The sequence below is a fragment of the Mugil cephalus genome, chromosome 19 (genome assembly GCF_022458985.1).
Source record: "Mugil cephalus isolate CIBA_MC_2020 chromosome 19, CIBA_Mcephalus_1.1, whole genome shotgun sequence".
NCBI classification, from domain to species: Eukaryota; Metazoa; Chordata; class Actinopteri; order Mugiliformes; family Mugilidae; genus Mugil; species Mugil cephalus.
The window spans coordinates 10,648,920-10,662,582 of record NC_061788.1 but is presented as its reverse complement, the minus strand read 5'-3'; the positions used below and the strand labels follow the sequence as shown (position 1 = coordinate 10,662,582).

Genomic DNA, 13,663 nt, shown 5'->3' with positions numbered 1-13,663 from the left:
CATGAATTTGTTTTCACCACTGTCATCACCCCACGTTCATTATGTTATCCACTGTGAAAACAGTCTGTCTGAAGTTAACAGCTAGACTTGGTGAATGCCCTCACATTTTTTTTTGACATTTTCATTGTATGGACAAACAGCATTTTATGGCGGCCACATTTCTTTGTTTGGAATTGAAAATAATGACTTATCTCTACGCTGATAGCTCCAGAGCACTTGGCGTTGTAATAACTGCACTATGCCGCCAACAAAAAACATAACAATGTAAAAAACAAAAGCAGCTCTTTAGACTAGTGAGTCTGTAAAAAAAAAAAAAAAGAAAAACAGATGTGCAACGAGACTATTAAACAGTGCAATGCACTGAGTCACCGATGGCTCTTCTGATAAGCAACATAACCTTTCCTGAACAGGAACATACCAGGCGACTGATTGGTCTGCTGACCACCAGCCAGACAGCTCCTGCCCTTTCCTCTTCCTGTTGCTGCCAGGTTAGACTATGAGCATTAGCAATCATGCTAACGTGGGAAGACGTGGGGTTATTTCCACACTTAATGACTGCACATTTTTCAAATTTTACGCTAACTAAATCTCTCTTTTTTTAATTGAAATGGACTATAGTGTTTGTGTTACCCTAGAGACAGTAACACAGGAAGTCAGGACTTGACAAAGGGTGGGAGTCGTCTGGATGGAAGAGTCCAACAGAGAGTCAGTTAACCAGTTTATTTAAAGGTTAATTCCTTAATTGGCCTTCCGTTATCTCATGCAAGAAAACAATAAACGTATTTATCCTCACCGAATTAAGCTTTGTTTTGATGATCAATTTGATTTGCTACAAGAGTCGACCAAAGATTTTTAGGTAGACAATTTTGTTTTGATTAGTTTAGCATATTACGTACACAGATACAACACCTTGGGGATTATAATAATCTTCAATAAAATAGGACCTGTCCATATGCTATAGCTTTTTAGACAACTGTCTCCACATAACACGACAAATCTGCCCACAACAGCTTCCTGACTGGGTTATTCTGAGCGAGGGATTATGAAGGATTTTCACCACTATAGCGTTGCACCACATTAATCTACACTGAAAATCAATTTAACACAGTGACGTTAGTGCAACTGGAAAGAATACTTGTTACCGCGTTACAACTGGACCAGTGTTTTCCAAGAGATCACAGATGACTGACGTTCATTGTCTCCACATTCTTTTGCTAAATTACAGTTTTCAGAGCCCCCCCCCCACAGAGCTGTAGTTTTAAGGGGAAAAGACAGAACCGAAAATGATCCTTACTCTCCATAATAGCCGTACTGTAGCTGCTGGAGCTTTGCTGTAATTTGTGCGCTCTTTTAAAGCGAGACATTTTAGAAAACAAGAAATCTCTTGTGCGGTTTGATCGAGCTTGAGTCATCCGTACGCTAAGCACACTAAGCATAGTTTCTGGGAACTGTCGCACTCTTTGCCGCAGTGAACAGCAGCAGCGTGAGTAAAGGTGAGTTGACTAATGATGACCAGCAGCCAACATAAGCAGATCCGTAGTAATGGCAGGAATACCGTGGGCTAAAGAAAACATCCACATAGCTCGACTGTTTTTGATATTTAATGTCAGTTTTAAAGCTTTGGCTCGGACTACTGTCAGGCACCAAAGCTACAGTGGACTACTTTATCTTTTTACATAATATAAACAACACTGTCCCCTGTATTCTCCACAGCTCTAACATAGAGGTGAACAGAATCATGGGATGAAAAAGGGAAAACCCTGACACAGTATTTTGTTTTAACCTTCACTACAAAAGTCAAAATGAGTGATTTCGAATCTGGATCGATCGCCAGGTCTTAAATGTCACAACGAGGCTGTTGAAATCAATTTGCATCCCTTAGTTTGGCGTTGGCTTTCTCTGTATTAGACCATACATGCCAGTCAAGACATTCATGCCCCAAAACTAACATCTCTTGGGGCCTGTTCAGACCTGGCATCAAGATCTGATCTGGGAAATCCCACGGCAAGTGGCCATCATAAAAGACGGACGTGAACACGCCCTGGACGCACTGAGAGGTCCGATCTCTGACCACATTTGGAGGTGGTCGCATGTGTCCACATTGTTTTGCATTCTTTCGGTGGTATTAACGCAATGCGTCCTGAGTCACATTAAAGGCCACCCATACTCAACGGGGGGTGTTCCAGCCAAGTTATGAATCATTGATTCGGGGAAAAGAAACAGCTATTATAAATGGTCAACTGAAAAGGAAAAAGCCCCACGACTGATGTTTGTTCATTAGTAATGGGAACCTTTTAAAATATTCTGTCCTTGTAGCCGTTAACTAATCAAGAATTAACAAATTACAATATTTAATATGAGTACACAAGTGTGATTCTGTCATTAAACAACGTATCAGCGTGGGGTTATGTTGATGTATGAGGAGCCGCATGTGGTTAAGATACGTTCAGTGGGGGAAATAAGTATTTGATACACCGCCGATTTTGCAAGTTTTCCCACTTACAAAGAATGGAGAGGTCTGTAATTTTCATCGTATCATAGATACAAGGCTTCCACTGTGAGGGACACAATCTAAACAAATCCAGAAAATCAAATTGTATGATTTTTAAATAATTTATTTGCACTTTGTTGCATGAAATAAGTATTTGATCACCTACCAACCAGCAAGAATTGTGGCTCTCACAGACCAGTCAGTCCATCTTTAAGAAGCCCTTCTATCCACTCATTACCTGTATCAATTGCATCTGAAACTTTATTACCTACATACAAGACATCTGTCCACGCACTTGCTTCAACCGATCCACCATGTGCAAGACCAAAGAGGACACCAGGGACAAAATTGTAGACCTGCACAAGGCTGGGATGGGCTACAGGACAATAGGCAAGCACCTTGGTGAGAAGGCGACAACTGTTGGCGCAATTATTAGAAAATGGAAGAAACTCAAGATGACTGTCAATCTAACTCGGACTGGAGCTCCATGCAAGATCTCACCTCGTGGAGTATCAGTGGTCATGAGAAAGGTGAGGGATCGGCCCAGAACTACACAGGACCTAGTCAATGACCTGAAGAGAGCTGGGACCACAGTCTCAAAGGTTACCACTGGTAACACACCGCGCCGCCACAGATTACAATCCTGCAGCTGCAGATGGGACCAAAATAGAACATTTTGGTATAAACTCCACTTGCTGTGTTTGGAGGAAGAAGAAGGATGAGTACAATCCCAAGAAGACCATCCCAACTGAGAAGCACGGGGGTGGAAACATCATGCTTTGGGGGTTTTTTTCTGCAAAGAGGATAGGACGACTGCACTGTATTGAGGGGGAGGATGGACAGGACCATGTATCACAAGATTTAGGGAAACAACCCCCTTTCCCTCAGGGAGAGCACTGAAGATGAGTCGTGACTGGGTCTTAGAGCATGACAATGACAATCATAAGAAGCATTCCAAGGTCCTGGAGTGACCTAGCCAGTCTCCAGACCTGAACCCAATAGAAAATCTTTGGAGGGAGCTGAAACTCTGTGTTGCCACACAGAGGGACAGCCCTGAAACCTCAAACATGTGGAGAAGATATGTATGAAGGACTGGGCCAAAACCTCTGCTGCAGTGTGTGCAAACCTGGTCAAGAACTGCAGGAAATGTCTGACCTCTGCAACTGTAAGCAAAGGTTTCTGTACCAAATATTAAGTTCTATTTTTCTGCTGTGTCAAATACTTATTTCATGTAATAAAATGCAAATTAATTATTTAAAAAACATATGATTTTTTTGGATTTTTTTAACAGTTGAAGTGTACCTACAATGAAAATTACAGTCCTCTCAATTTTCGCAAGTGGGATAATCAGCGATGTATCAAATACTTATTATATATACTGTATTTCCTGAATAAAGTCTTTATTTCCCTTCATTACCAGAGATGACAGTGTGCACGGAACCTTCCAGGGTTAAGGAGTCATAATGAGTTTTGTGCAGGTCTAACTAACATCAGGGGGGCGGAGAGATCAATAAATAATAACTTAATGCGTGTGCCAAAGTCATGATGCATTCACATGAGACAGGGTTCCATTAGAGGCAGCCGCTGTCATAATATTGTACTGCGCCATAGATGATGTTGCCGCATACAGAGTGCAAACCCGAGATCAGATTTGGAGATGCATTTTAGAGACCCATGTTCGCGCCAGGTCTGAACACACGCACCTAAAGCTGGCCACTTGCGATCGGATAGCCCAGACAGATGTTACTGCGAGGCCTGAACGGCAAATACCAGGGCCCACCTAAATGGAACAGGGACATAACCATATACGTCACAATGGTCTTTACTCTGCCTTGCTGTGTCAAAACCACGATATACGAAACACAAAAATGGTCTATTAGTATTTAATTATAGAATGATTAGCACATCGATGTAGCAACTTGGCGTAAATGTTGTGATTTTCGCACATTGCAGGATAATGACCTCTGGAAAACCTAAAGTATTGACTTTCTAATTAATGAGAGAAGATGACGATTTTTGAATGGAGGTCTACCGGAGACAGAATTTTTTGGAGGTCTTTGACCCGCTTCTGCATTGTCTTCTCTTTTCATACCTGGTAGCTACACCAATCTGTCATAATGGACTATGTGGAAAACTCCAGAAAGCTGCTACGCCACAAAGGCACTGACTGGCATGAAAATCCCCTATAATGCCCCTAAGTCACAGCGGGGCTAATAGTTGAATTTTGTCACTTGGCTCTTATTTTCTGCCTCTTAACATGCTGCTGGCTTCATATCCACCGTACAGGCATCCAATACTCAACAAGAAAGCGAATAAGCATGTTTTCTAAAGTGTCAACCCTTCCTTTTAGATGTTATTAAAGCCTGACATATTTACTGAAAGGGAATCGTATTTTTTTTGGTTCCTAAGAACACCTACTTTCATGTTCTGCGCCCCTCCTTTGCCAAATGGCGATCGGAATGAGCGTGAAATGGCTCCTTGTCTATCAAACTCGGAGCGGATAGAGTGGGGTTAATTGCACGGGTTTCCTGTCTGCCAATCATCCTTGAGCCGTGAGGATCGGGTCTGACTTAGAAATGAATTGACAGCTTGCACGCTTTGCCAATCGCTGAGATTTACGCTTACAGATGAACAATGTGTTAAACACTGAAGTTTAGCCGCACAACTGCCCGCGCACTCAGGTCCACTCAAGCATTGGGAGGTCAAGGGAGAAGTAGAGATAGTGTGCATGAGCGAGCAGTGTGTGTGTGTGTGTGTGTGTGCGTGTGTTTTTCTGGGAAAGCTGAGCCAAAACTACTTTTTCAGACAGTCTGCACCCACACAGAGCCAACAATGACCTATTGAGCTCGGGATAAAAACGCCTGGAATACCCAGCATATTAAGTTTTCATGCTGGCAAAATGTGGTTTACATTCTTACCGAGGAGACTATACTGTACATTTTAAAGGGGCTGAACGTTGTATCTATCTACAGAGATAGACTATACGAGCTGCAGCACCACTAGTGTACTCCCAGGAAGAGAAAGGCCGGTTGCACGGTGTAGGGATTTCCTTTTTTAGGCCCGAGGGATTACTGTGTTTCTTCGGAAGAGCATGGGAGTGAACGCAGGCCACACAAAAACTCCCAGACACATGTCAACATGTGCATGTTGGCGCACACACACACACACACAGCAGACTGGACTGGATATCTGCTTTGGAGCGCAATAGTAGTCGGCATGGACTGCAGGAGAACAGGGAGCAAAACAAGGGAAGCAGAAGTAGCTGAGCCAAGACCACACAAACTCTTAGTTTGCTTCAGATGTGCTGCATATTAAAAAATAAATAACATAAAACATTAATATCGTAATAGTATCGTAAGAAGACGTTTCTCAAAGCCTGATGTTATATAAAATTGACGAATGCACGTAGTTTTCTCTGTGCGGACATTTACGGGCCGACACTCTGACCTACAATTACTGCAGCAGAATATGATTTCTGTTTTCATACAGTCGTAAATGTAGCAGAATCACATAATGGATGCACTATAATTAACTTAATGGGAAAACATGACTGCGCACTGTCTCCGATGAATTAAACAGAAGCTACTGTCCCTGCAATTTGATACGTGATTTAGAAAGCCCACGCTATTTTCGTCTGGATTACTTTCCCGTACCTGATGAAACTGGCTTTACATGCTGCGTCTGCGTATTAGATTCAGATTTTTATTATTATTATTATTATTATATGTTTTATGTCTACACATTTAGCTCCAAATGGCACTCCAGAACGGACGCAGACAGCTGCTGATTTGTGCATGGACAGCAGATGTGTTTCGAAACCTACTGCAATCCAGGGCGTGCGTACACAGACACATTCCACACATGTGCTCTACAAAATATGACAGCGACCTCCTGAGAGCGAGAAGACGATTATTTTGCACATTTGTTAGGCTGAAAAAGCATGAAAAGGGTTCAAAATGTCAAAAAAAGAAGAAATTTTGTTTTTGCTATTGCTACAAAAATTGCAAGTGCGTTACGTATGTATGTTTACGTACATAAATATTCTGGCGTGTCCGCATGAGGACGTCCACATGAGACCACCACTGACCGCCACAGAAACCCAGAGTTTCCCCTGCCGCCTACTGACCCGTATTGCACAATTACAAACTAATAGAAAAAAACAATGACCCCCATTCAGATTTCTACAAGTGTAAATAAAATGCCTTCTAATAACTCGTCAAATCCGCTGCAAACATTTTTCTGTTCGCACAATGATCAGAGGAACAGGAAGCTGAGTCTGTATTGTGTTGGACCATTTTGGCACCGACAACAGCTGCCAAACCGTTTGGCAGCAATTCAGCGGATTCAGCATACAACTGCTCATGGTTAACGGGCGGAGGCTACTCTCTCTGGATGGTGCTTTCAAGTGTATTCCAACTATGTCCTGTTTGGTAGCCACACCAATACTCTCGCCTGACCCTAATGTCCGTCAAACGGTTTCTGGACAACTCTAAAATGGCATATTGCGCTACATCGAGTCGCGTAGAGAACAGCAGTCGATGCAAAGACAGTTTGGATGAGAGTTCCTAAACTAATATCCAATATATATTAAAAAAAAATGTTGAAATTGAACTCATCACTATGCAATGGGGAGGAATTTTAGACAGCTGAGCAACAGGCCTTTTTCATGCATATTTTTTTGCCTTTGTCCGACGTGGAGCGTAGAATCTGCCAAGAAGCATAACAGAAGAATAACACTCATTTCTCAGTTTAAATAGAATAATTCATTCATTAAAAAAATGTTGACCAAAACGACTAAAAGACAGTCAAAAGTTTTCAACCCGAACACCTCGTTATTTTTGCTACCAACATGTCGGTTTCCAAGAAGCACTTTCCGATCTGGCTGCGCGAGGACAGTTTGTTCTGGCTGAGCCGGTTACATGAGGTACATCTGTTCTGATTGGCTGTCATTCAAATTATTAGCAAACATCCACCGTCCATGTTAACGTAGCCGCTGACTGCTCCGTGCAGAAGATACAGACAAAGAGCGCGTGAATGAGAAGGCGGAACTTTCTATCGTCCATATTTCTTTGTCACTTACTAAACTGGAAACTACAGCAGATAAAACTCTCTCAGTGGTTGTGGAGTAGCTCAGATAACAGGAGGCCAGCTGCCACTACTTCAAATACTAGTGAGCTCTCCTCCACTGCACGCTGCATGTGGATCTACCTAAACTACTGTAGTGAGATCATAATCTATTAAAACCCGCTGGTTTAACAAAGCCTCTCCAAACCTCGACATTTAGCTTAAACGCAGCGTCTATAAGAATGATTCACCCCATCGGATGTTTCCCTTTTACTACTTTTAATGCTTTTTTTAAATAAACAAAAACAAAATTACAAAACCTCCACACTCACAAAATTAATTGATACTTTTTATATATGTAAGTATTTCTCACAGGAGAAATTTAGTTTAATTCTTTTAATGCAGCTCTCTGTAACATCTGTTATATTTAACTGCTTTTGTAAGTTTTTATTGTTAGACTGAGGCGGGATGAAAGATATCAGGACCCTGAAACTGAAGCTAAATCAAATTCAGCCTTTGTTAATTCCATTGCTTAAGCCTCTGATCCCTGAGATGTAATAAGGTCTTCCAAGTGGCAGAGATTGGAGAGCAGGAGGGCGACAATGTTGGTAATAACCTGCCAACATGTTGTTCTGAAAACTCCTATGTGATTTGTCCTGGACGATCCTGTTGTCTAGTGGCTGAGTGACGGGAAAATAATACCGTTCGCATGGCTGAAGCCTTTAATGCTAATACAATAATAGCTATATTAAATCTATGGCAGAGACGTGCATGAAATATTTTAGGTAAAAGACAGTCATAAATTCAGTAGTCTATTTCACAAACACAAGGAATTCTGCCTTATCATAAGAAGCATGATTCAGTCCCAACAGTTTGTTTTCAATCTGCTCGGGCTCATTAACGCACTTTAATAAAATGAAAATTTAATTGCAAAATTATGAGGTAGCATTAAAAACCAAGCTGCCCCTCTTTGCATATAAGAAATATCCATAAATATCATTAGAATCTGTTACTATCGGCATGCATAATCAGCCGAGATTGAACCATTACACCGCATCGGAGAGTCCAACGCATGCACATTACGCCGACTCAGTTCCTAGGAGCAGCCGAGAGGAGATTCTGAAGGCTTTGATTTCTGTGGCTCATTATATTCTGTGGAAATGCTGCCCTGAACGTTGCGAAAATGTGGCGTGCGCGCTTCGTCGGGCTGGTTGTCTGTCTATGCAGGCAGGTGTTTGGGGAGGGAGAGTGTGTGTGTGTGTGTGTGTGTGTGTGTGCGTGTGCGTGTGCGTGGGAGAGCACAGCAATCTAACACACACTTTTCTCTGGCAAACAAAATGATCGGAGAAGCTTGGAACGGAGCTCGGTGGTTTGCTACGCATTTTGTAAGAGGCAAAAAGATCACGTTAGACGAGCTGCAACCGAAACCGACGATTTAAATCTCCTGCATTCGTCGCTGCAGCTTCCGGGGCGCGCGACATTTGCGACTGTGTTCTTGGCTCAGTTGGCAAAGACACAAGTCATATAGTCCTGTGACATTCTGGGTTTAAAGCTAGCTCGGGACCTTTGTTGCTTTACTTCCCTCGCACCAATAAAACAAAGCAAACGAGGGACAAGAAACTAAATAATCTGACTACCCAAATAAACAGATAAATGTGTTATATATATATATATATATATATATATATATATATATATATATATATATATATATATATATATATATATATATGTGGATAAAAAGGAGGCACATAAAACTGTGTGGATTATTGGATTGTCCCTGCAGGAACTCTCCGGTCCCACTGAAAACGGTGGCTCACATCAAAGCGAAATACCAGGGATTTGGCAGACTGAATAATGTAAAATGGGAATGAAGTTTGAATAAAAGAAAACACACAAAGACCGTTCAAGCAAACCTTGATACCATTTCTCTGGTATTACATCCCTTGACAGAAACACACTTGCAAATGCACACCACGATAGACACAGCGAGGAGGCTATGTCTCACCGGTGGCATGTTCACAGCAATTACAGACAAAGCTGAAGGAGGCAAGCGAAGAAGTAATGCTCCCGAGAACTCATGAGTTACCATGGAAACATCGGCTTCTGAATGAATTTGCCGGGGAAGGGGAACGCGAGAGATAGAGTCCAAATTGTAGCATCAACTACACAAACCCTCTTTTCTCCATCCCCCTGTACTGCCAGGAGAAAGCAGGCTCCACTTCCCAGTGAGCCGAACCACAGTCCCTACGCATATACTCGCATCTATGTGTTTATGTTTGCAGCATGAATACCTTTTGAATATCGACGGAAAACCACAGCTCGTGTTCAGTTAAGTCACAGCAATCGTCGAGCCATTACTTACTCTTCGTATTTAATGTGGTAAACTACGTCCTCTTCTCTGTCCTTGCCGTCCGTTGCCGCCGCCGCTGCTGCTGCTGTAGAGTCTGTCTGAGAGGTGGAGGCTCCATTGCTCTCCGAGTTCAACACAACACTATTCCTCTTACTGTCCGTTTGACCCGGGCCGTGGGTCTGTACCTGCTCGGCCTCCAGCTTTCCATTAGTCCTTTTCGGGGGCCGGCCCACCTTGCCCTTGGGGGGCGTTATCTGTTCTTTGGGAGCGCGCGTAACGTTTTCGACGCAGGCCTCGAACCAGGCGCCGATGCTGACGTCTCTGCAGTCCACCAGCTCGTTAATCTGAGGAGACACGAGGACAAAAGTAACACCCGGTCGCTTAAGACTGCTGCGGGTTGTGCAGCGAAAAAAAGATTTTTTTTGCATTTTTTTGGACCATTTACTAAAAATCATGTACTTAAAAAGTGAATTTTATACACAACTTCGTACCCAGGAGAGCAAATTCTTAAAACTGTCAGTGAAGAATGAATGAAAAGCATATAACAAAAGCTTTTTTTGTAAATGACGTAGTTCTGCGTGGTAGAACTACTACTCGGATTCCTATTGTAGTATTTCATCTATTTTGTGTCTCTGCTCTCTAGAAATGGATTTGTTAAGACACACATAAACTATTGCCAACATCACCCCGTCCTATAAACTCATTAAAACACTAGAGTAATGTGATTAACATCAGTTACAGGCACTTTGCAGTAAATGGAGTGAGACTTTGATTAATTCTCTTGGTAACAATTTTCAAACATTACATATTCTGAGATGCTAATCTTCAAATTTGTGTTTGTGTGCACACAAATGTTAAATGTTAAACCCATCCATGTTAATTGTGTTCTGTTGTGAATTCTGACAGCGTTGCAAATGCTTGTAAAAGCATGTGACCTTGATATCCAGTGAGGTTGAACGTTTTTTCAGCTGATCTACTTGATTATTGATCGCCGTGCGTGCCGGACTGCACTGCAAGCGTCAGAGAGAGCCTAGTCCCACCCACGCCAAGTTCTCAGACGCGTGGGTCACCAAACAAAAATTCAATAGCCAAACGTTGACTCACTTTGACTGTAGCTGTTTTATGATGTGCAAAGTGGTTAGTGACAAGAGTGTATACACATGTTTCCAATGTGTGGTCTAACGTGACTTCTTCCCAAGAGCAGTCTTATGCATGCGCGCAATTAGCCATTATAAATTAAAAACATTTAGGGTATCACACCAACAGGCGACTAATACTTGAGAATGAGAAAACACAATGACTCTTTCTACAGGACGCGCACAAGACAAGGCATATTCTTCTTAGGCGGGAATACTGTACCTAAGCTGTAACACAAGACAATGGGGGAAAATACAAAAGCACATTGTTTCAACACAAATTACATCAGCTTCATATTTACAAGGCAACCTGAAGTTATAAGGAGCTGAGAAAGGGCTTGTCTGTAATTTTATTAGATGTCCAACCTCAGAACAGTCCAAGAATCTCTGGCAGTGAGCAGCTAAAAACCCAGAACAGCTATTTTAACGCAAGTTACCGACATCCTCACCTTGTACACGCCGATTCCTGGGTCGACTAGTGTGTTCCTGCTGGATGTGGGTGGCTGGGCGTCCTGTGCCGGACTGGAGGACTTGAACCCATTTTTGGTACTGGTTGAGTTACTGGTAGTGCTGGTGTCTGGATTGGTTTCGATAACAGTGCTGGTGGTGACACTGCTGCTGTTGTCATTGTCTATACTGGAGGAGGTTTCCATAGCAGGGGGGGAGACGGGAGCCGGGGAGTCGTGGCTTTCGGACCTGGAGTCGGATGCGGGAGCAGAACTACAGGCCACACCCGAGGAGTCCTTGGCGGCGGGGCTGTCTGGAGGGTCGGTCTGCGAGCGGATCAGCAGCTGGACGATGTCGTTGAGACCCACGTTGTAGTCGAACAGTGTCTGGCCATCTTCCATCTAAATGCATGGAAATAACAGTTACCGACTTGCGGGAATAAGACAAGTTTATAACAAGTGTGTATAAAGACCTGTTTGTTCAGCCGCTAATTATTTATTTAATCAATATTTTAATCCATTTAAAAAAAAAAAACTTCGATTACAAGATTTTAAATTAGATAGTTGTCCCATCATTAGTTCCATCTATTTTTACCGGACGCCAATGTTCAATTGCATAAATGTCCGTAACAAACCTTCCGTCATTTACTTTTAATTTTGCCCTTAATATCTTTCCTAATGGACGTATGCGCAATGTGAAATGAACACCGCTGCGCCGCAGAGTGCCCTCGGACAAATCCACGAGGCTGCTTGTCAAGGACAAACAAGAAACACACACTACAAAGAAAACAACGGCGAGTGCGGCGAGAGGAAAACATATTGTCACTGCGCTCAACGGAGAACATTCAAATAACACACACAGCACTGTCAACAGAGCCCGCACGCCTTTAAGGATGCTGCTCTGGAATCCAACGGCAACAACATCTGCTCTCTGCTCTTAAATCAGCCGATGTTTAACTAAACGTAATTGTCGGCGTTTCAACCGATTCCACTTATTCTGAGAGAGGAAAAAAAAAAAAAAAAACATTTGTAACAGTTAACACCAAGGATAGAGGAGCTGGCACTACTGATGCCATGTGTTCATTTACATTTACAGTCCGACGTAAATAGATGCTAAGCTCCGCTCGCTAGCATCCGTCTCCTAAAAGGAAAAAATAAATAAAAGATACGAATGCATGAATTAAAGTGATAGGAGATATAGCTGGGGAAAGAAGTGACTGGGTTGCCATGACAACCAAACCAGAGCACCCCCCCCACCCCCACCACCCCCCTTCACCCCACCCCCATGACTCTGAATCACATATATATACACACAATTGCTGTCGACACAAACCCACCACCACCACCATCATCATCATCATCATCAGCAGCAGCAGCAGCAGCAGCAGCGTGACCCTTTCAGGCAGTGCGGCATATGGGCATCAGAAAATGGTTTGCTCAAAAAAAAAAAAAAAAAAAAAAAAAAAACTCGCTGTTGGGAGGAAAAAAATCGACACGGACCCATTAGAAACCCAATTTACTCCTCCACCACAGCCGACCCACTGTTAAGGATACAGTGCGGCTGGTGGAGCTTATGGCGGACTCGCCAACTCATTACAGACATCAGCTATTCATTTCAGCATTCAACCCCACAAGCCCATTGTGCCGGAGAGACAAGCATGGCCGCCACTCTCCCGCTCCCCTTCTCCCCTTCCACGTTGTTTGACAATGAGGAGGAGAGCGGTTGGAAGTGTAGCAGGAGAGCGGTGGAGGGAGCGAGCGCGATTTCCCCATCCCTCCCCGTTTTTAATAGTCTCATGAAATTTAGATCAGAGGAGCAGTGGTGCAAACACAGCCATACAGTGGTGGTTACACTCACCTGTCTGTCTTACTGTGGGAGTCTATATCCCCATTTCTTTGTTTCCATGCCCAAGCTCGGTCTTCGATTTGGACTCAGTAAATGTCTAGTGTCGTTTTTTTTTTTTTTAAACAACTTGATACGGCATTAAGCAAAAGAAAGGTAAACAGACAAATAGATTGCTGGCGGAACTTGCGGCGTGCAAGCCTGACTGTTGACAAGTACGGGTTGAGGTGGATGGACGGAGGATCTCGCAGACACAGAGAGTATGAGAATATGCAGCAGGATTGCACTGCAGCAAACACACGAAATGATATCTAAGCCGTCCACAGCTTT

General features: G+C 43.0%; 1 protein-coding gene across 2 annotated transcripts in view; it reads right to left on the bottom strand.

Annotated features, from left to right (window-relative positions):
- Nucleotides 1–13,663, bottom strand: part of LOC124996428 (E3 ubiquitin-protein ligase UHRF2-like) — a 32,366-nt gene that overhangs the window by 12,778 nt on the left and 5,925 nt on the right. For both annotated transcript variants that reach the window (XM_047569439.1, XM_047569441.1), the window contains exons 2-3: nt 11,494–11,892; nt 9,921–10,252 (exon numbers count right to left, since the gene is read on the bottom strand). In XM_047569439.1, the coding sequence (XP_047425395.1) occupies nt 9,921–10,252; nt 11,494–11,892 (731 nt within the window). The remainder of the gene's footprint in view (nt 1–9,920; nt 10,253–11,493; nt 11,893–13,663) is intronic.